The 20,716-nt window shown below is 42.9% G+C and overlaps 3 protein-coding genes across 4 annotated transcripts in view; 1 reads left to right on the forward strand and 2 right to left on the reverse strand.

The window, feature by feature from the left end:
* Positions 1-427: 427 nt before the first annotated feature.
* Positions 428-11,649, reverse strand: LOC106608902 (proline-, glutamic acid- and leucine-rich protein 1-like). Its single transcript, XM_045722590.1, has 12 exons — positions 11,376-11,649; positions 11,069-11,239; positions 9,070-9,219; positions 6,951-7,107; positions 2,554-2,561; positions 2,429-2,498; positions 2,196-2,263; positions 1,943-2,031; positions 1,592-1,705; positions 1,156-1,306; positions 792-948; positions 428-576 (listed from the first exon to the last, which is right to left on the reverse strand). Exons 1-12 carry the CDS (start codon positions 11,517-11,519, stop codon positions 503-505), a joined length of 1,353 nt encoding a protein of 450 aa, XP_045578546.1. The 5' UTR covers positions 11,520-11,649; the 3' UTR covers positions 428-502.
* On the forward strand, positions 11,576-16,035 carry LOC106608932 (mediator of RNA polymerase II transcription subunit 11). Of its 2 annotated transcripts, none has more exons than XM_014207173.2 (3): positions 11,576-11,875; positions 13,703-13,833; positions 15,592-16,035. In XM_014207173.2, the coding sequence occupies exons 1-3, from the start codon at positions 11,806-11,808 to the stop codon at positions 15,733-15,735; spliced, it is 345 nt and encodes a 114-aa protein (XP_014062648.1). In that variant the 5' UTR covers positions 11,576-11,805; the 3' UTR covers positions 15,736-16,035. The 2 variants fall into 2 exon arrangements, with proteins under 2 accessions (XP_014062648.1, XP_045577807.1); XM_045721851.1 differs by having other exon boundaries at positions 11,602-11,918.
* Positions 15,954-20,716, reverse strand: part of LOC106608931 (arrestin red cell-like) — a 65,279-nt gene continuing 60,516 nt past the window's right edge. The window contains exon 15 of the mRNA XM_014207172.2: positions 15,954-20,615. Within this exon, the coding sequence (XP_014062647.1) occupies positions 20,522-20,615 (94 nt within the window). The 3' untranslated portion in view covers positions 15,954-20,521. The remainder of the gene's footprint in view (positions 20,616-20,716) is intronic.

Consider the following 20,716-nt stretch of genomic DNA (forward strand, 5'->3'; position numbering starts at 1 on the left):
AGGATGTAATAAGCAGAGAACAACCCCATACCTACTGTAAAATATGGTAGTGGATCTTTGATATAATCATTTTGAAACCTTATCTTTTAAGATAATTGTATTTTTTTAATACTTGTTAAACAAAATATATTTATCTGTTCAATTGTATTAGTGTAAAATCATTTTCCAAACAAATTAGCATACACCATAGCTCAGTATTTGTATTGTTTATTCTATATACAGTCTTTTTTTGCTCGTCTTTATCAAGGGTGCCAATCATTTCAGTCATGGCTGTATTACGGGGAAGGTTTAATAACACAACACACATATAGAACACACACACACACACACACACACACACAACTGACCTTAGCCTTCCCTGTAGCTCAGTTGGTAGAGCATGGTGTTTGCAACGCCAGGGTTGTGGGTTCGATTCCCACGGGGGGCCAGCAAAAAAAAATGTATGAAATTGTATGAAATGTATGCATTCACTACTGTAAGTCGCTCTGGATAAGAGCGTCTGCTAAATGACTAAAATGTAAATGTGTATATCTTCCTTCAGTAGAGATCCACTGGTTAGTATGACCTGTCTCAATGCTGCAAAGAGAGAGACAGTCATATGTTGTATTACTATACACATTGCAGCTCGTCAGGATCCCATTGAACTGTGATTGATTGTAAATGCTAAAAATACACTATGAAACGGATTGGTCATTCATTGGCAACATGACAGGAAAATGTACACTTTGTTTTCTTCACACACACTCCAACAATGAAATGTCAACACACTAGATAAACCCCACCCCCCTCACCTCTGAGTGCAGACAGGCAGGTGTCCTGATTGGCCAGCGAGTCTCCTTTCCTCTGGAAAGAGGCTCCGCCCCCGCCACTCACAGCCAATCCGGGCTTCCGGCTTTTCGGGCAGGGCTTGCTGGAAACCAGATCACGGAGCTGAGGAGAGTTAGAGGGCTGGAGAGGAGGAGGAAAAAGAGAGGAGAGGGGGATGGCGTTAGACTTAAGTGGATTGTGGGTAAATAACGTGCAATGGCACCCTAATCCCTATTTAGTGCACTACTACTGACCAACATTTTGTTGACCAGAAGTAGTGCACTACATAGCCATAGTAGTGACCATCCTAAGCTTCTCGTTGGCAATATACCAATCAGATCCTCTCACCCTAACAGAGTCCGCCCCTGGTGTGATGTCACCCAGCAGGTGGGCCAGTAGGAGCTCGGAGTGGGTGGGGCTTCCCTGAAAGACACTGGCTGAGGCTCCTCCCACTCTTACCCAGAGTTCTAAGGTACGGTACAAGGACACACGCACTGCACTATGGGTCAAAAGGAGAGAGATTATGAACATACGAATACAAATAAAGGAGGTTTGGAGTGTGTTTGTATCAGCGGAGGCTGCTGAGGGGAGGACGGCCCATAATGGCTGGAACGGAGTGAACGGAATGACGTCAAGCTATGCGTTTGAAGTATTTGATACTAGTCTACTCATTCCGCTCCAGCCTTTACCACGAGCCCTGCCTCCCCAATTAAGGAGCCACCAACCTCCTGTGGTTTGTATGTACGCGAAGCGCACAGGGTGTGTGTGTGTGTGTGTGTGATACCTGAATGCTCTCTGTTGTCCCAGGCTGGTTTCAGGTAGAGGGGTCCAGGCAGACAGGGTCTGAGAGAACAGTCTCTGTAGCACACTGGAGTACTGCACCAACCCACTGCCTAAACTGAGACAGGAAAGAAGAATTAAAGTCCATCACTCCACTAATTAATAAAACACCCATTGCATTTAGATTTCTTTTCAAGCCAGCACTTGCGTAGCCTGATCCCAGATCTGTTTCTGCGGTCATGCCAACTCCTTGTCACTCATTGTTTGACTAGACAATGACAGCAATGGAGTTGGCATGAGCGCAAACAGATCTGGGACCAGGCTAGCGCTCGGGTTGCCTTCAGTAGGTACTTACGCTGTGATGAGAGCGTGCAGCACCTGTAGAGTATCTTTGTGAATGGCAGGCAACACCAGCAGCCTCACACACCCATCACCTGTTACATTCTGTGGATAAAGAGAACCATGTTAACGATACACCAGGACACGCGTGTACCTAACCTTACTGTATTTTTGGTGGTTGAATGTTTATTACATTTTTGGGGGTATTTGACAAAACAGTGGTGTGTGTGAGTGAGTGAGTGAGTGAGAGAGAGAGAGGAGGCACTCACTATGCTCTTGGAGCTGACTGCCAGGGCACGACAGACCAGGTTGAGCACCTGCTGTACAGGTAGACGCACTGCAGAGGCCGGGTCCACACAGAGAGAGAGACAGAGAGAGAGACAAATCAAATCAAATGTATTTGTCACATACACATGTGACAAAGAGAGAGCGAGAGACATGAACAATTGTAATTTGGGTAGTTAGTAAAAGCTTCCGGGGGTGTGTGTGTGTGTGTACCTACCTGAGTGTATGTTTGAGAGCCAGGCAGGCAGCTCTGTATCTGTGTTGTAACTGCAGCAGGAGGAGGGGGTCTGAGTCGTCCAGAGGAGAGTAGGGCAGCTCTACACCTGGCCCTTCATACTGCACTGTCCCTTCTGAAACACAAGAGGGCAGAACACACAGCAGGGAAAGAGGCATGACTCACTAGACTAGATAACAGGGATGGGAATTGTTCCTGTCAAGCACGGTCTAGATACATGGGCTCTGATATGGATACTTTTAGTTTGAAATGTTTCGGTTTGATTAGGGGAACAACTCGATACGATTCGAGGCATGAACACATTCATTTTCCGCTCTAAATTCAAATCTGTTACCGACGGTGCTATAGCCTGACGATTCACACTAAATTCTCACGCTGCTCTGTTGTTCGCTACCGACTTTAGTCCGAGACCGCCATCATTGAAGTTGTTTGTGGTGACGAGGGCACGTGGGGCTTTGTACAAAACAAAAGTCCTCAGCGATTTGATCGTCTCTAACCAATCAGAGTATCAAATCCAAAGGCTAATTTTCAAACCGCCGCTCTGGCCCAACCCATTGGCTTCTGGACCAATCAGACGGCGCGAATGTGTTCAAATTTGGTGAAGGGTTGGGGAGGTATTCATTGAGGAGGAGAAACTAATGTCCGTGGGCGTGGCGTAGCATTTGGCTGGAGCAAGGAGTCTGGGTTGCCAGGCAAATGGAGCTAAGGACCTGAGCATCCAGATAAGGGGGGGGTTTATCTGAACTCCCCATCACATACTGTTTAACAGATGCTTTTTTTTTTTTTAATAATGATTCAATATTTATAGCCAATTAATATAAAAACACAGCTTTGGATTTCACCCCCGTCTCAAAAACAAATGGTGCAGCTCGCGAAAAATGATTGCTGCACTTGTTATGAAATTACAACTTTTAACCTGTTCCTGTAAAAATGACCAAATGCACTGACTGTTAAAAGCAAAACTACCAAAACTATTTCTTATGGTCAAACCTGGCAATCGAAAAGACCCAATCAGCAGCTAGATGTGCAATCAGCAAGATGTAAGTGTCCACTCCGGTAGTCTACACAACTCCGCCGGTAAAACAATTTTCTACAGCGCATTTGGTAACAATGACCTAGCAAATTACAATGGTTGTCACCCAACTAATAAAGCCTATGATTTGACATTGCAAGTTCAAGTCAAGCAGTCATTTGAAAGAGTAAGAACATTTCAGCAAGACAACTCAAAGGTGAAATCCATTAATGCCAAGATAATGGAATTCATTACCCTTGACAATCAACCGTTCTCTGTCGTGGATGATGTTGGCTTTCGCCGACTGGTCGAGCCCCGGTACACACTACCAAGTAGCCACTATTTTTCAGATGTTGCCCTACCAGAGTTACACAGTATTGTTGAAACGCACATCTATGAGCTACTTGCTATGGGCGTCACTGCTATTAGCTTCACGACTGCCATTTGGACCAGCGAAGTCAGCCCCATGAGCAAGCCGAGTCCGACAGCACAGTGGGTGGACGAGGATTTCGTACTGAAGAAAGCCGTATTGCATGCTCAAGAATGTGCTGGTTCTCATAGCACTGCTGCCACTTCAATGGCATTTGAGAACATGGTTGAAACATGAACACATTCCTAGATCCATTCGAACAACTGCTTTGAGAAATAAGCTCATCAACTGCAGCAGACGTGATACCCTCTGTCATGGCATTGAAATGCCTGCTCAACAAAACTGCCAACACAGACCGTGGGGTTAAAACTTGCAAAAGTACTCTACAGGAGGCTGTGAACAAGCGGTTCGGTGGCATTCTCTCTGAGTCTCTTTACTGTGTCGCCATCATGCTCGGTTCTAGGTACCGCTACTTCGATGGAGACCAGAAACAGGGTTTACTTGAAATGTTACAGACACAGCTCGACAAGACGGAAACGGACAGTGACAGTGTGCACCGAGGATGAGACCGAGCTGAAACTAAACTGCTTGACATGTATGATGAAATCCTGGTTGAGACTGAACTAAATCTGGAGTATTTCTCCTGTCTTATCTGGTGTCCTGTGTGAATTTACAGTTGAAGTCAGAAGTTAACATACACTTAGGTTTGAGTCATTAAAACTTTTTTTTTCAACCACTCCACAAATTTCTTGTTAACAAACTATAGTTTTGGCAAGTCGGTAAGGACATCTACTTTGTGCATGACACGTAATTTTTCCAACAATTGTTTATTATTTCACTTATAATTCACTGTATCACAATTCCAGTGGGTCAGAAGTTTACATACAATAAGTTGACTGTGCCTTTAAACAGCTTGGAAAATTCCAGAAAATGTTGTCATAGATTTAGAAGCTTCTGATAGGCTAATTAACATCATTTGAGTCAATTGGAGGTGTACCTGTGGATGCATTTCAAGGCCTACCTTCACACTCAGTGGGAAAATCAAAAGAAATTATCCAAGACCTCAGAAAAAAAAATGTAGACCGCCACAAGTCTGGTTCATCCTTGGGAGCAATTTCCAAACGCCTGAATGTACCACGTTCATCTGTACAAACAATAGTACGCAAGTATAAACACCATAGGACCACGCAGCCATCATAACGCTCAGGAAGGAGACGCGTTCTGTCTCCTAGAGATGAACGTACTTTGGTGCAAAAAGGACAAATCAATCCCAGAACAACAGCAAAGGACCTTGTGAAGATGCTGGAGGAAACGGGTACAAAAGTATCTATATCCACAGAAAGAGGAGTCCTATATCGACCTAACTTGAAAGGCCGCTCAGCAAGGAAGAAGCCACTGCTCCAAAACCGCCATTGAAAAAGCCAGACTACGGTTTGCAACTGCACATGGGGACAAAGATCGTACTTTTTGGAGAAATGTCCTCTGGTCTGATGAAACAAAAATAGAACTGTTTGGCCATAATGACCATTGTTATGTTTGGAGGAAAAAGGGGTAGGCTTGCAAGCCGACGAACACCATCCCAACCGTGAAGCATGGGGGTGGCAGCATCATGTTGTAGGGGTGCTTTGCTGCAGGAGGGACTGGTGCACTTCACAAAATAGATGGCATCATGAGGCAGGAAAATGATGTGGTATATTGAAGCAACATCTCAAGACATCAGTCAGAAAGTTAAAACTTGGTCGCAAATGGGTCTTCCAAATGGACAATGACCCCAAGCATACTTCCAAAGTTGTGGCAAAATGGCTTAAGGACAACAAAGTCAAAGTATTGGAGTGGACATCACAAAGCCCTGAACTCATTCCTATAGAAATGTGTGGGCAGAACTGAAATTCTCTCCCTCTCCCTTTCTCTCAGAGGACCTGAGCCCTAGGACCATGCCTCAAGACTACCTGGCCTGATGACTCCTTGCTGTCCACAGTCCACCTGGTCATGCTGCTGCTCCAGTTTCAACTGTTCTGCCTGTGGCTATGGAACCCTGACCTGTTCACCGGACACTGACCCGTTGCACCCTCTACAACCACTGTGATTATTATTACTGGATCGTTCTGGTGATCTATGAACATTTGAACATCTTGGCCATGTTCTGTTATAATCGCCACCCGGCACAGCCAGAAAAGGACTGGCCACTCCTCATAGCCTGGTTCCTCTCTAGGTTTCTTCCTTGGTTCCGGTCTTTCTAGGGAGTTTTTCCTAGCCAACGTGATTCTATACCTGCATTGCTTGCTGTTTGGGGTTTTTAGGCTGGGATTCTGTACAGCACTTTATAAATAAATTTGATTGATTGATCAAATGAACAAGGAAACAGCACAGCAAGTAAGTGAAAGAAATAGGTTTTGATTATGTTTTACTGGTAATGGGGACATATGTAAATGCCAACAAAATAACTTTTTGGTCAGTGTGTGTGTGTGTTTCAACTATTTAACTGTACTAGAATGCTTAAAAGGCAGCTACATTTTTATATATATTTTTTGGCAAGGAAAATATTGGCTCTCGTTATCGGAGCATCCCTAATCGGGGGTATGCCTAGCTCTTGTTGGCATGAGCAGCTGCGCTCTGTGCGCACACACAGTTATCTGGCTTGGAGATCAATGACTGTCACACACATTTACGTGCTTAGTTAGATAGGGTACTGAAGGAGAGGACGCCTCAATTCAGTCACAAAAGATAAGAGGTATTTTCGAATGGGGGAAATAAAATGATGAGTAAAAGACATCAGTGAATCGGCGGTTCGTTACGTTTGAAACGATTTTCCGACCGATTCATGCTACATTTGCATCGGTTTGGGCTCCCGTGGACCGGTGCACTCATATCTGAACTGGATTCCGATGCGTTTCGGTGAATCATTACCTCCCTAGCAGATAAGCATCATTCTGGTTGTAAAACCCTGAAGACAATTTTCATGTTTTTATCATTCATGAAAGCATCTGAGAGTAGGAGTGCTGATCTAGGATCAGGTCTCCCCTGACCATGTAATCTTATTCATTAAGATCTATAAGGCTATACTGAGCCTAGATCAGCTCTCATACTCTGAAACACTTTATGAAAGAAAAAGCATTCTCTACCTGATTCAGAGCCCTGGTAGAGTTTTGCCAGTATGGCATTGGCCGAGGCCAGCAGGCAGTGAAGCTGATTGGTCCATCCCTCGGCTCTGCACCCGCCGCCCCCTCTCTCCACCACTCCGCCCAAACGGGTCAGACGACCATAACACTCACATGCTACCTGGAGATGGAGAGATAGATGGAGGAGAAAAGTGAAGGAGTTGACAAACATGAGGTTATATAAATAAAGCATACAAATAGAGAGATTTAACATGGAAGAAAAGGTGACCCTTTTCAAGAAACGAGGTGTATGTCGCATGTCACTACTTAACAGGAAAGGCAAAAAAATACAGAACGTTGTTTTTGCAGAAATGCCTTCTGGAACATGTTAACTTTCATGCGCCTTAATAAGAAACTTGTATACCATCTGTAAATACGAATAAAACATTTAAAATTACGAGCCTAGTTGGTTTAGCCACGGAAAAATACAGGAACCTTTCCGCTGGCCATGATTGGCTGAGATAATGGTTCCGCTTGACCTGCTCGAGAGAGGAGATCGGATTGGTCTGCCATGTAGCATGCTTCTGTCTATAACATGCTGCTAGGTATGTGTGGATAATCCTGTCTACTGCAGCTTTTTTTTAAAGATATAATGAAGAACTGAAACATTTTCTGCTACTGCTCTCGACATTGAAGTTAATAACGCTACCGACAAAGCTCAGTAGTATGATGGACTACTTTCTGGAGGATGATCGTGCCATGTTGACTCTCTCTGACTCTGAAAAATTAACCAGACAATGAGGAAATCCTTGATTTCGGTAAAAATATTCTTCATTGAACCAGACATTGTAGTCTTCTGATGACAATGGTGGGGAAGAAACGGTGTCGTTGTCACGGAAGTTGACCATTCAGTGGAATGCCCGGTGGAAGCAGAGAGGATTAGATTACATCTTCAAACTAAGGGCATCCATGACAGAGAGAAAGAAGCATTCATCCATGTACAGTTGAAGTCGGAAGTTTACATACACCTTAGCCAAATACATAAAAATTCAGTTTTTTTTTAAAAACAGGCTTTTTCAGCTCTGCCCACACATTTTCTATAGGAATGAGGTCAGGGCTTTGTGATGGCCACTCCAATACCTTGACTTTGGTGTCCTTAAGCCATTTTGCCACAACTTTGGAAGTATGCTTGGGGTCATTGTCCATTTGGAAGACCCATTTGCGACCAAGCTTTAACTTCCTGACTGATGTCTTGATGTTGCTTTAATATATCCACATATTTTCCTCCCTCATGATGCCATCTATTTTGTGAAGTGCACCAGTCCCTCCTGCAGCAAATCAACCCCACAACATGATGCTGCCACCCCGTGCTTCACGGTTGGGATGGTGTTCCTCGGCTTGCAAGCCTTCCCCCTTTTTCCTCCAAACATAACGATGGTCATTATGGCCAAACAGTTATATTTTTGTTTCATCAGACCAGAGGACATTCCTCCAAAAAAGTACGATCTTTGTCCCCATGTGCAGTTGCAAAATTCAAAAGAGCTTCAAAAATGGCATACAAACAATCTAACAAACAATTACAATGGCCATTCTTGTGATAATTGTGATTTTGCCATTGTAATTGTTTGTTAGATACATTTTAGACTACAAATGCTATGATCGTATGCTATCCATTTGTTTGTCTTTTTGTATGTTCTTTGTATGCCATTTTTTAAAATATTTGAGTTAACCAATGATATTAGGTCATACTTGGCCATGATTACAAACACCTGTGTGTCTCTTGACACTATATAAATGACTCATCTCGCAGTGTTTGATGATACCCTGATGAAGACAGCTTCGCTGTCGAAACGTTGGTTATTCAATTTTTGCATCTGAGCTCTTAAGAGTGTGCGGCTTTCCTTTATTTTCTAGTGTTCTACTCCGCTAGCCAGCACCTCGCCTTTAAAGGTGTGCGTTTCTTTTTTTCTAGCTAGGTGACACTAAACATACACACACCGTTACCGAATTCTGCTCTAGTATTCCTCAATAAAAAGTCCAACAGAGAATGAATCACTAGTGTTTCCTTTGCCACCTTTTAGTATCCTCCAGCTTCTATAGTTAACTACTACTGTATTCAAGCAATTCCCCAGCCCTAACTTACCTCAGACCTGAGGACTAGCAGGGATGTGAGGATCCCCAGGACAGAGTTGAGGCCCACCTCCCTGGCCAGCTCAGGTAACTGGGAGGAATACTGGAGCAGGTCCTGGAGGACACCCACCGCTAGCTGGACGGACGGGAGAGGATCCTGGGACTGGGGGAGAGAGGAAAAAAAGGGTTTGAATTAGCTTAAGTAGATTTTTTTTTAAATAAGAAATATCAAGAGATTTAACCCAGTTCTTTCTGATGTCCCCATCCACATTTGATTAAGCAAATTCATAAAATGTGTGCCTCTCTCTAGGTTATGCATTGTGCTGTACAGGTGTGTGTCTTCAAATCAAATCAAAGTTTATTTGTCACGTGCGCCAAATACAACAGGTGTAGACCTTACAGTGAAATGCTTACTTACAGGCTCTAACCAATAGTGCAAAAAAGGTATTAGGTGAACAATAGGTAAGTAAAGAAATAAAACAACAGTAAAAAGACAGGCTATATACAGTAGCGAGGCTATAAAAGTAGCGAGGCTACATACAGACACCGGTTAGTCAGGCTGATTGAGGTAGTATGTACATGTAGATATGGTTAAAGTGACTATGCATATATGATGAACAGAGTAGCAGTAGCATAAAAGAGGGGTTGGCGGGTGGTGGGACACAATGCAAATAGTCCGGGTAGCCATTTGATTAGCTGTTCAGGAGTCTTATGGCTTGGGGGTAAAAACTGTTGTGAAGCCTTTTTGTCCTAGACTTGGCACTCCGGTACCGCTTGTCATGCGGTAGTAGAGAGAACAGTCTATGACTGGGGTGGTTGGGGTCTTTGACAATTTTTAGGGCCTACCTCTGACACCGCCTGGTGTAGAGGTCCTGGATGGCAGATGCCCTCTTCACGACTGTCTTGGTGTGTTTGGACCATTCTAGTTTGTTGTTGATTGAGGTTGTTATTCTGGCACCACCCGGCCAGGTCTCTGACCTCCTCCCTATAGGCTGTCTCGTCGTTGTCGGTGATCAGGCCTACCACTGTTGTGTCGTTTGCAAACTTAATGATGGTGTTGGAGTCATGCCTGGCCATGCAGTTGTGGGTGAACAGGGAGTACAGGAGGGGCCTGAGCACGCACCCCTGGGGAACTCCAGTGTTGAGGATCAGCGAAGCACGTGTTGCTACCTACCCTACCACCTGGGGGCGGTCCGTCAGGAAGTCCAGGATCCAGTTGCAGAGGGAGGTGTTTAGTCCCAGGATCCTTAGCTTAGTGATGAGCTTCGAGGGTACTATGGTGTTGAACGCTGAGCTGTAGTCAATGAATAGCATTCTCACATAAGTGTTCCTTTTGTCCAGGTGCGAAAGGGCAGTGTGGAGTGTAATAGAGATTGCATCATCTGTGGATCTGTATGGGCGGTATGCAAATTGGAGTGGGTCTAGGGTTTCTGGGATAATGGTGTTGATGTGAGCCATTACCAGCCTTTCAAAGCACTTCATGGCTACGGACGTGAGTGCTACGGGTCTGTAGTCATTTAGGCAGGTTGCCTTTGTATTCTTGGGCACAGGGACTACGGTGGTCTGCTTGAAACATGTTGGTATTACATACTCAATCAAGGACATGTTGAAAATGTCAGTGAAGACACCTGCCAGTTGGTCAGCACATGCCCAGAGCACACGTCCTGGTAATCCGTCTGGCCCTGCAGTCTTGTGTATCTTGGATTTGTCTCAGTGAATGTTTTGGACAGATGTGTCTCCGGCGTGTGTGTGTGTGTGTGTGTGTGTGTGTGTGTGTGTGTGTGTGTGTGTGTGTGTGTGTGCTTATCGTGAAAGTCTACAACAGTGCTTGACTGAAATAGGTGCCGGTACAGTTATATTTAGGTGCAGGATATTTAGGTGCAATATTCTATAAGAGAAACAGGAGCTCAAACAGAAGAACATTTGTGGTGCTCCTCCTGAGCTCCTGCCAAAGTCAAGCACTGGTCTACAGGTGTCTTCATACAGTGTCTTAGCTTCATACTGTGTCTTACCTGTATGACCTGTTGTAGGGACCGTAGCCATGAGAGAGAGTGTTGTTGGAACACATCACTAGAACTGTCTTTGACCAGCACTGAGAGAAGACACAGCCCCTCGAACTTGGTTTTGCTGTTGCCGAGTTTGGCGTTGCTGAGTCCCACGAGTCCACCGACAGCTCCAGTACTCTGAGGGATAAGAGCGAGAAGTGACATCAACCAGGCGATCAACACTGCTATACAAACTTTAGATGCAAAACGACATTATAGAAAGCAGACGGGATGCCATGCGTGGCCAACTCCAATTATAGCAAGCCAGTTTTACCTGTGTCGAGAACACGCCGTGCTCCCGGTAATTCGCTAAAAGTGCAGGTAAATATTCGGGCCGCTGCTCTTTCAGAACAGACACCAGACCCTCCGTTAGTCGCATATTGGAGGGGCCATGCATCCAAGCCGCTGTTAAAGCCATCGTCCCACTCAGCCACGCTAAAACGTCAAAATAATGCGACGGATGTAGTTATTCAACGAAGATGTTAACGTTATTATATGCGCCTTTACTCGGAAAGCTTTTTGTTTTGTTGATGTTCGCTTTCTGTAGTGTTTTTGGCATTAAGCAGGAGTTTGGCTACATTTTGGATTAATGCATTTAAGTAACAACCTATTTGCTACGATAGTGTACGATAGTGTGCAGTACGTAGCCGCTTCTGATAAGAATCGTCTATTTTAATTACTCCCAGTGTGTGAAATTGATCCTGATGGCGAATGACCGACTGCGAGCTTTGGAAGAGGTTGAGAATCAAATTGCAACGATTCTGCAGTGCGCAGGTTCGTCTACCCCTGGATGCAGCAACAAGAGTTCAAATACATTGTAATAACAAACGCCTACCAAGCTAGTTAGATATACAATGCATTCCCGAAAGTATTCAGACCCCTTGACTTTTTCCACATTTTGTTACTCAAAAAAACAGGTTTTTATAAATTTTAGCAAATTTATTCATCATAAAAAAATTGAAATACCACATTTACATAAGTATTCAGTCCCTTTACCCAGTACTCTGTTGAAGCACCTTTGGAAACGATTAGAGCCTCGAGTCTTCTTGGGTATGACACAAGCTTGACTCCACTGTATTTGGGCAGTTTCTCCCATTCTCTGCAGATCCTCAAGCTCTGTCAGGTTGGATGGGGAGTGTCGCTGCACAGCTATTTTCAGGTCTCTCCAGAAACATTCGATCGGGTTCAAGTCCGGGCTCTGGCTGGGCCACTCAAGGACATTCAGAGACTAGTCCCGAATCCACTCCTCCATTGACTTGGCTGTGTGCTGAGGGTCATTGTCCTGTTGGAAGGTGAATCTGCACCCCAGTCTGAGGTTCTGAGAGCTCTGGGGCAGGTTTTCATCAAGGATCTCTCTGTACTTTGCTCCGTTCATCTTTCCCTCGATCCTGACTAGTCTCCCAGTCCCTGCCGCTGAAAAACATTGCCACAGCATGATGCTGCCTCCACCATGCTTCACTGTAGGGATGGTGCAAGGTTTCCTCCAGACGTGACGCTTGGCATTCAGGCCAAAGAGTTCAATCTTGGTTTCAACCCTTGCAGAGAATCTTGTTTCTCATGGTCTGAGAGTCCTTTAAGTGCCTTTTGGCAAACTCCAAGCGAGCTGTCATGTGCCTTTTACTGAGGAGTGGCTTCTGTCTGGCCACTCTACCATAACGGCCTAATTGGTGGAGTGCTGCAGAGATGATTGTCCATCTAGAACTATGTCAGAGTGATTATCAGGTTCTTGGCCACCTCCCTTACCAAGACCCTTCATCCCCCAATTACTCAGTTTGGCTTGGCGGCCAGCTCTAGGAAGTGTCTTGGTGGTTCCAAACTTCTTCCATTTAAGAATTATGGAGGCCACTGTGTTCTTGGGGACCTTCAATGCTGCATAATTGTTTTGGTACCCTTACCCAGATCTGTGCCTCGACACAATTCTGTCTCGGAACTCTACGGACAATTCCTTCAACCTCATGGCTTGGTTTTTGCTCTGACATGCACTGCCAACTGTGCCTTTCCAAATCATGTCCAATCAATTTAATTTACCACAGGTGGACTCCAATCAAGTTGTAAAAACATCAAGGATGATCAATGGAAACAGGATGCACCTGAGCTCAATTTCAAGTCTCATAGCAAAGGGTCTGAATACTTATGTAAATAAGGTATTTGTTTATTTTTAATATATTAGCAAAAATGGCTAAACTTGTTTTCGCCTTTGTCATTATGGGGGTATTGTGTGTAGATTGGTGAGAAATGTATTTAATCAATTTTAGAATAAGGCTGAACGTTACAAAATGTGGGAAAAGGGGAAGGTGTCTGAATACTTTTCGAATGCACTGTACATTAGCTCTGATTCAGGGCGTTAGTGCGGCTTGCTAGCGCTGGGCCAGAGATAACCCTGGACCAGAGCTAACAGTAGTACCTGTGTCGTTACATAGCTAGCTAACTGTACCTAGCCACACATTTATGGTAATAGAAAAGAGCTCTAGATGGAATGGGCATTCATTGTCGCTCTACTTTCTCAATGTCTGTAGTTGTTTAAGACAAGCCATGGCAGTTTCTGTAAATAAATACATAAACTGTCGGCCTAATTCTGTTTTCTGTGTTAATCTCCTCTAGGCAACGTTGTGTTGGAGCTGTCTAAAGACAAGCACAACGCCAGTTTCCTGGACAGACAGCTCAGCCAGTTTACTGGATCCGTCAATAGAGTGGAGACTGAGCTCAGCTCACAAATCAGATACCTCACACAGGTAACGCAGACAGACACAGTTGTACTTTTACTGGGGCCGTCAACAGGGTGGAGACTGAGCTCAGCTCACACAGGTTAGAGGGGGGACACAGACATGCACAGACAGTCAGCCCAGTCAATTCACTAGCTCTGTGTAGAGTAGACCGAGTTCAGGTCCCAGATCAGTACCTCACATAGGTAGGAGAAAGAACAGACACACACGCGCATGCCCTCACACAGTGTGCCATGCCGTGAATTGAAACGTATACAGAACCAGTCAAAAGTTTAGACACACCTACTCATTCCAGGGTTTTTCTTTATTTGAATATTTTCCACATTGTAGAATAATGGTGAAGACATCAAAACTATGAAATAACACATATGGAATCATGTAGTAACCAAAAAAGGTGTTAAACAAATCTAAATATATTTTATACTTGAGATTCTTCAAACTAGCCACCCTTTGCCTTGATGACAGCTTTGCACACTCTTGGCATTCTCTCAACCAGCTTCATTAGTAGTCACCTGGAATGCATTTCAATTAACAGGTGTGCCTTGTTAAAAGTTAATTTGTGGAATTTCTTTCCTTCTTAATGCGTTTGAGCCAATCAGTTGTGTTGTGACAAGGTAGGGGTGGTATACAGAAGACAGCCCTATTTGGTCAAATACCAAAGTTCATATTGTGGCAAGAACAGCTCAAATAACCAAAGAGAAACAACTGTCCATCGTTATTTTAAGACATGGTCAGTCAATCCAGAACATTGAAAGTTTCTTCAAGTGCAGTCGCCAAAACCATGAAGCGCTGTAATGAGGACCACCCCTGGAATGGAAGACCCAGAGTTACCTCTGCTGCAGAGGATAAGATCATTAGAGTTACCAGCCTCAGATTGCAGCCCAAATAAATGCTTCAGAGTTCAAGTAACAGACACATCTCAACATGAACTGTTCATAGGAGACTGAGTGAATCAGGCCTTCATGGTCGAATTGCTGCAAAGAAACCACTACTAAAGGACACCATTGAGAAGAAGAGACTTACTTGGGCCAAGAAACACGAGCAATGGACATTAGACCAGTGGAAATCTGATGTCTATCTGAAATGTATTATTCTATAATGTAGAATATATTTTTTTAAATAAAGAAAAACCCTTGAATGAGTAGGTGTCCAAACTTTTGACTGGTACTGTATATGTAACTTGGTAGTGTAGATATAGCTCTCGTATTTTTATTGTTCAGAAATGTGGTGGGTACTCTCTTCGTTCGCTGGACTTTATCCTGCTAACTGTTCCAAATGTCCGAACTGAATTTGGTAAAAGGTATTTTATGTACTCTGCACCATCGTCTTGGAACGCCTTACAAAATACTTTTAAACTGGAAGAACTTGTCCCGAATGGTATTTTTAAATCACTGATGAATGATCTTGAGACTGATTCCCTGACATGTCAATGTTTTTAATTTGCTGTTTTTGATTTTGTTATACTCTTATGAATTCTATGGTTTTTACTAGATTATTTGTAGTTTTTCCATGTTGTTTGTCTGTCATTTTTGTAATGACTTGGCGCTGCCTATCTTGGCCAGGACGCTCTTGAAAAAGAGATTTTAAATCTCAATGAGCCCTTCCTGGTTAAATAAATAAATACATGTAGTTTCCGTTTCTTTCTACATCAAAGTTATGCATGTTTCACATTCAACTAGTAGTGTAGCCTTGTGCCAGCCAGAACGGTCCACATTCACCTAACAATTCTCCCCCCACCACACTTCCTTCTCCCGCCGTCCCCTGTAGGTTGCCACAGGCCAGCCCCACGAAGGCTCCACGTACTCGGCCAGAAAAGACTGTCAAATGGCCTTGAACCGAGCAGAATACACCAGGGTCAAACTGGGAGAGCTGGGACGCACCTGCGAAGTCATGCTGGATCCACAACCCTGAGAGAATGCACATGGTCGGCACTCGGCAGAGCGCAGCAGGGGGATGTTTCCATCGCTTGCCGTCACCGTGGTGTTTTAGGACCACCTGCCGAAGAGAGGCGGGGACTGAAAAACGTATTTTTATATGATATCAGTCATGTATCTGGCAATGTTCTGTAATAAAGTTAGTGCTTCATTACATTGTCATGCATACACAGAACGTACACGCACTTACAAATAGACCATTTTGTATGTTAAGTTTTTTTTATTTGACATTTTCTAAAATGCAGTACAAAATAAAGAAGCGACATATATTCTCCAATGTAATTTTTTTTATAATCTTTTACATTTTTTTCATTGTCATTTTGTTCCATTTTATTGAGTAAAATAACATTGCTTATACAGCATCTTGGTTTCCTTGATAACAATATACTTTGTCTTAATTTAATTAATTCACAGATAAAGTATCAGGTAGCATTTAAGTATAGTTCTCTATGAATCTACAGTTTTGTAGTAGCTTAAAATTGTCCTTAAAATAAAATGTCTGACTCAATACACAAGCCTACAAATTGACATGATTGCGTGCGTTTCCGTGGATAGATACCTCAACTAAGATTGAAGGGAACAAAAATAAAATATTTGTTTTTAAAAAGGGGAAGTTAAGTATTTTACTGAGTATTTTAGATGGTTCCTCACCCTGAAAGTATTCATTGGGCCAGGAGAAACTGTAATCCATTGTTAAGTTGTAAAATACTGAACTTCTACTTTAATTTTTTCTACACTTCACTGGTTTATAGACATGAGGACAATCGCCATTCAGATTTACAAACAAAAAAAAAAGCTGGTAACACTTCTACCTGAAGTGGTTTATTATGAAGTCTTATGCCTTATTAAACATTCATAGCACATGTAACTGTATAATATAGTAACAAAACAAGAGGCCCCTGGCCTTAGCTGTGATATATTATCAATATAACGGCCCTACTGCTTAATTACACAGTTTAATAAACCTCTATAGCCTCTACGGTGCTGTGAATGTTCATAAGGCCTTATAACGCTTCGTAAGATGCCACTTAAAGTACAGAGTTACCAAAAAGCTCATTGTAACGTTTACATGGTCCCTAAGAGTTTCTGGAGGTTCTAAAAGTTCTATATCACAAATATCACAACATTTTCCATATTGTTGCAGTGCATTGTTAGAATACCATGCCATGCGTTGATCCATTCATAACATGAACAGAGTATGAGCTTCGTAACCTTCTTATGAACCTTTATAACCTTCATGTGAAACTTCATAACCAATGTGTTGTGACTGACATCGCACCCCTGGAAATATATTTACACAAAAGCAAAACATTAACTTGAATGCAGATTTCCGTTCTAGTAATTATATTTCTATAATTGTTACAACCTCAATCATCTGGGTGCGTTCAAATGTGTAAAAACCAACCAATGTACAAAATGTTTTGTTAACGTGACCAATAACTCTTGTTAACCATGGACAGTTGTTGAATTAGGCAACACATGTTAAGAAAAAAACAAACACATTCTTGTCATTGAACCAAAATGGCGACAGTTACAATCTAATCAATTTAAAACACACCTCTACCCTGATATTAAAATACATCTGATAAGAAGAGGTGGTCATTGTTGTTACATTGCATTTGCTGGCTTAGTAATTTGTAACTCTTGGCTTGCTGTACTTGAAGCTTTTTCTTCTGAAACTGTACATCAGGTGGATACTTTACCTTTTATGTTTTTACGTTATATAAATCTATAACCTGATCAAACACAGTGATTTCCAATCTGATAAGTGAGCCAAGTTGCAATCAATCAATCCTCCTTATCTGCCTTTGTTCTGCACCTACACGCCATTATAGACACACGTAATTGACCGCAATGTACTTCTCTGTACTATCCTATCAAGTGTCTACAATCTAGATACTACAGCAGTAGCCAATGGCTGAATCTCAAATCACCCCCTTCCCCTCGCCACTCCATTTGCGCATTCACGCTTTCCTCCCCCATTTGCACAAGTGTCCCAAAGCTGAGGGAGTGAAAATGATCAAGGGTGTAAGGGCTAATTAGACTCAGATAACAAGGTCGCAGGCTTCAGAGTGAAGTGCAATCCCAACATGTACTGCTGTATGTTTGGAGTTTGCGCAATTTCACACAAAAGAATGTAGAGGCGTGCCTAATTATATGTCACATGCATTTGTTTTTTTGTCTGATTTCAAGACTTGACACATGTAAAAGATGAAATACCTCCCAAGTTAAATGTTTAACTGAGGTTTATATCTTGTAAAACGCCAGAGGGGATTTGTTCACTTGAATTTCATGCTTGTTTTATTCATTCGAGTGTGTCCCAAAGTTGATGGGTTTATTGCTTATCCCATCGTCACCCTCTGGAAGTCACCCTCAGACTTTCGTCAGCAACACGTGACGACGGAGGGTCCTCAGAGCGAGTTGGTAGGGGCGAGGGGGTGGTTTGGGATTCACTGTATCTCTCCATATCCTGTTCCAGAGGGGCCCCTGGTTATACCGGTTTCCTATACAAAACATATCTATTGACCTTAACGTGGACTTGTGAAACCGACATTCAATTGATGTAGAATTTTTAAAGTTCAGTTTAAACAATTTTAACTGTGAAACCAGTTCAGAACTAAAACCAACATACTAAGAGGTCCTGGAGAACCTGGATTGGGGAGTCTGACTATCCTATAAAATGTGCTCTGATTGGACTGCAATGTTCTATAGTGAACTCTTATTGGCTGTTGAGTTGCATTTACAATAATAATATTTACAGCAGTTGAGAGAATACAGCAGGGAATTATCATAAGGTTAGATCATGTCACTTGTGACTTTTTGATAATGAAAAATAAAATGTCTTTAGAATAAAATTAAAATAATGGCAACATTTAAGTACACATATCTCTGCCGATTATTACAACAACAAAAATATTATTTTCCCGCCATTATTTCCCCTACCTCCCATCCCCCTTGCCTGGCTTTTCCCCCGTTTCCTCCCATCGCCCTTTCCACTCCTCCCAACATTGGTGATTCTGATGATTGAGGCCAATGTTGGATGCTGGTAAGTTTGAGAGATTGGTCAATGATAAATTTAGCAGATTTGAGGTAGAAGATGCACCTTAACCACAGATCTAGGATCAAATAACTCTACCATCAATCCTAACCTTTACCATTACACGGTCAGATTGTTTTAATCGGTGTATCGGTGATTAGGGGAAAACTTCAACCTGCATCAAGCTTTCTTTCCAGAATCTACAGTATATTCGAGAGACCTGCAAGAAGACTGCAGTACTGCTTATCACACACCAGGTGTGCCATTGAACACACATTTGTGACTTTCCCCAAAAATCTCCTTGGCTGATTTTGAATCAGTTTTAGCCAGGTTGATCATAATGAATAACACTACATGGACGGGACCGGGGGCTGATCCTAGCTCAGTACAGTACATCCTAGACATGAGCCCTAATCTTATCGATTGTGAGGTTCAATCAAACTGCAACCAGGACATGCCATCTGACCTTTGTCAAATAATAAACTTTTGGCAAATCATAAATGTAAAAGAATAGTTATTTATCGTGTTCATGGCAATCATTGCATGTAGGATGTGTGTGTAGGTTTAGATGCCGTAAGTCTCCTATATAGTCCCTAACAGAAAAGGCCACACTGTCTGTACATACGATTCCCTGTATCGTCACGATGAGTGCGCCACACTCGCACCCTCAGTGTAAGTGCACTGCACTTAAAACACACTGTACTGTAAGTGCACTACACTCACACCCGTCCTCACTGTAAGTGCACTACACTTACACACTCCCTCCCTCAACTGTGACGATATGGAATCGTTCTGCACTTGCCATAATGGATAGAGTATTGGGTATTGAGTTACTACAAATTGGGTAGTGAGCGTGTGTTAAGGGTAAGTGAAAAGCTGTAATGATAACGTAGCATAATAACCCGTCATGTTGTGGTAAAATAAATAGGTGGGTAAACGCTGGTCACCATTCGCGGTGACTAAAGTAATGCTCCCTATACTTTCAATGCATTTTCCCACAAAAGGTGGGCGAGAAAAAAAATCTGCGTAAATGTCGTTTAGGTGCTTTTACCCTCCACTCCACCACTGATAATAACGTAATAACAGTGTAATAACAGGTTATAACCATGTAATAATGCAATTGCATAAACTATTAAACTCGTGTTCCCTCTAAGTAGTTGTGCAGCAATGTAGTCCCTGTACATTCAAGTTCCAGATTCCCCCAAAAATTCCCCGATTTTCCAGAAATCCCGGTTGGAAGATGCCGGAATCAGAAGGGAATAAGCAGGAAATCCGGAATCATCCAACCGGGATTTAAGGTAAACCTGGGGATTTTGAATACGTATATCTGACCGCTTCTTATAAAGTGGGACCTATAGAACATATAAGATCAACCCTGAATCAACGAATGGACCCAAAACGTATAGAATGATTTCCTGAAAACAGAGACAGTTGACTCGACACGCCCTTTAAATATCTCCATCTCTCTCATCATCTCTGTTTCTCAAACAAAAAGGAGTGACAAAACGAAGGAGATGAAATGAACAATGCCATCGCAAATGTAGGAGAAAAGAAGAGGGGAGAACAATTTGAATATGAAGAGAAAGGGGGGAGGCTTTTAAAAATATCTGAGTGCTCCTGCACCCCTTTTCTGGAGTTGGGCCTACTGTCTGGTGCTGAGACTAGACCAGTGACTCGCCTAGCTCCTCTCCCCAGGTTTGGGTGCCTGGTCCTGGGGGAGGGAGAATTAGCAGAAGTGGTCATCCTCATCATCCTTCATTCCTTTCAGTCGGAGACGGGCAAAGTCCTCGAACACAAAGTCATCATCCTGAGAGAAATTACTTGAGAGAGAGGGAGAGAGAAGGAATGGAGGAAGAGGAAGAGATTGAAATTGTGTTCAAACAAGGTTAAATTGAAATCTGAGAAACACTCTCTCGCTCTC

Source organism: Salmo salar, chromosome ssa07 (genome assembly GCF_905237065.1).
Source record: "Salmo salar chromosome ssa07, Ssal_v3.1, whole genome shotgun sequence".
Lineage (NCBI taxonomy): Eukaryota > Metazoa > Chordata > Actinopteri > Salmoniformes > Salmonidae > Salmo > Salmo salar.

Coding starts and splice junctions, on each gene's coding strand:
- LOC106608902 (XM_045722590.1), bottom strand. CDS start 11,519: ATGGCTTTAACAGCGGCTTGGATGCATGGCCCCTCCAATATGCGACTA. Junction 1,307..1,591: donor GGACAACAGAGAGCATTCAG/GTATCACACACA, acceptor TTTGACCCATAG/TGCAGTGCGTGTGTCCTTGT. Junction 577..791: donor CTGCCTGTCTGCACTCAGAG/GTGAGGGGGGTG, acceptor CTCTCTTTGCAG/CATTGAGACAGGTCATACTA.
- LOC106608932 (XM_045721851.1), top strand. CDS start 11,813: ATGACCGACTGCGAGCTTTGGAAGAGGTTGAGAATCAAATTGCAACGA. Junction 11,919..13,702: donor AACAAGAGTTCAAATACATT/GTAATAACAAAC, acceptor AATCTCCTCTAG/GCAACGTTGTGTTGGAGCTG. Junction 13,834..15,591: donor AAATCAGATACCTCACACAG/GTAACGCAGACA, acceptor CGTCCCCTGTAG/GTTGCCACAGGCCAGCCCCA.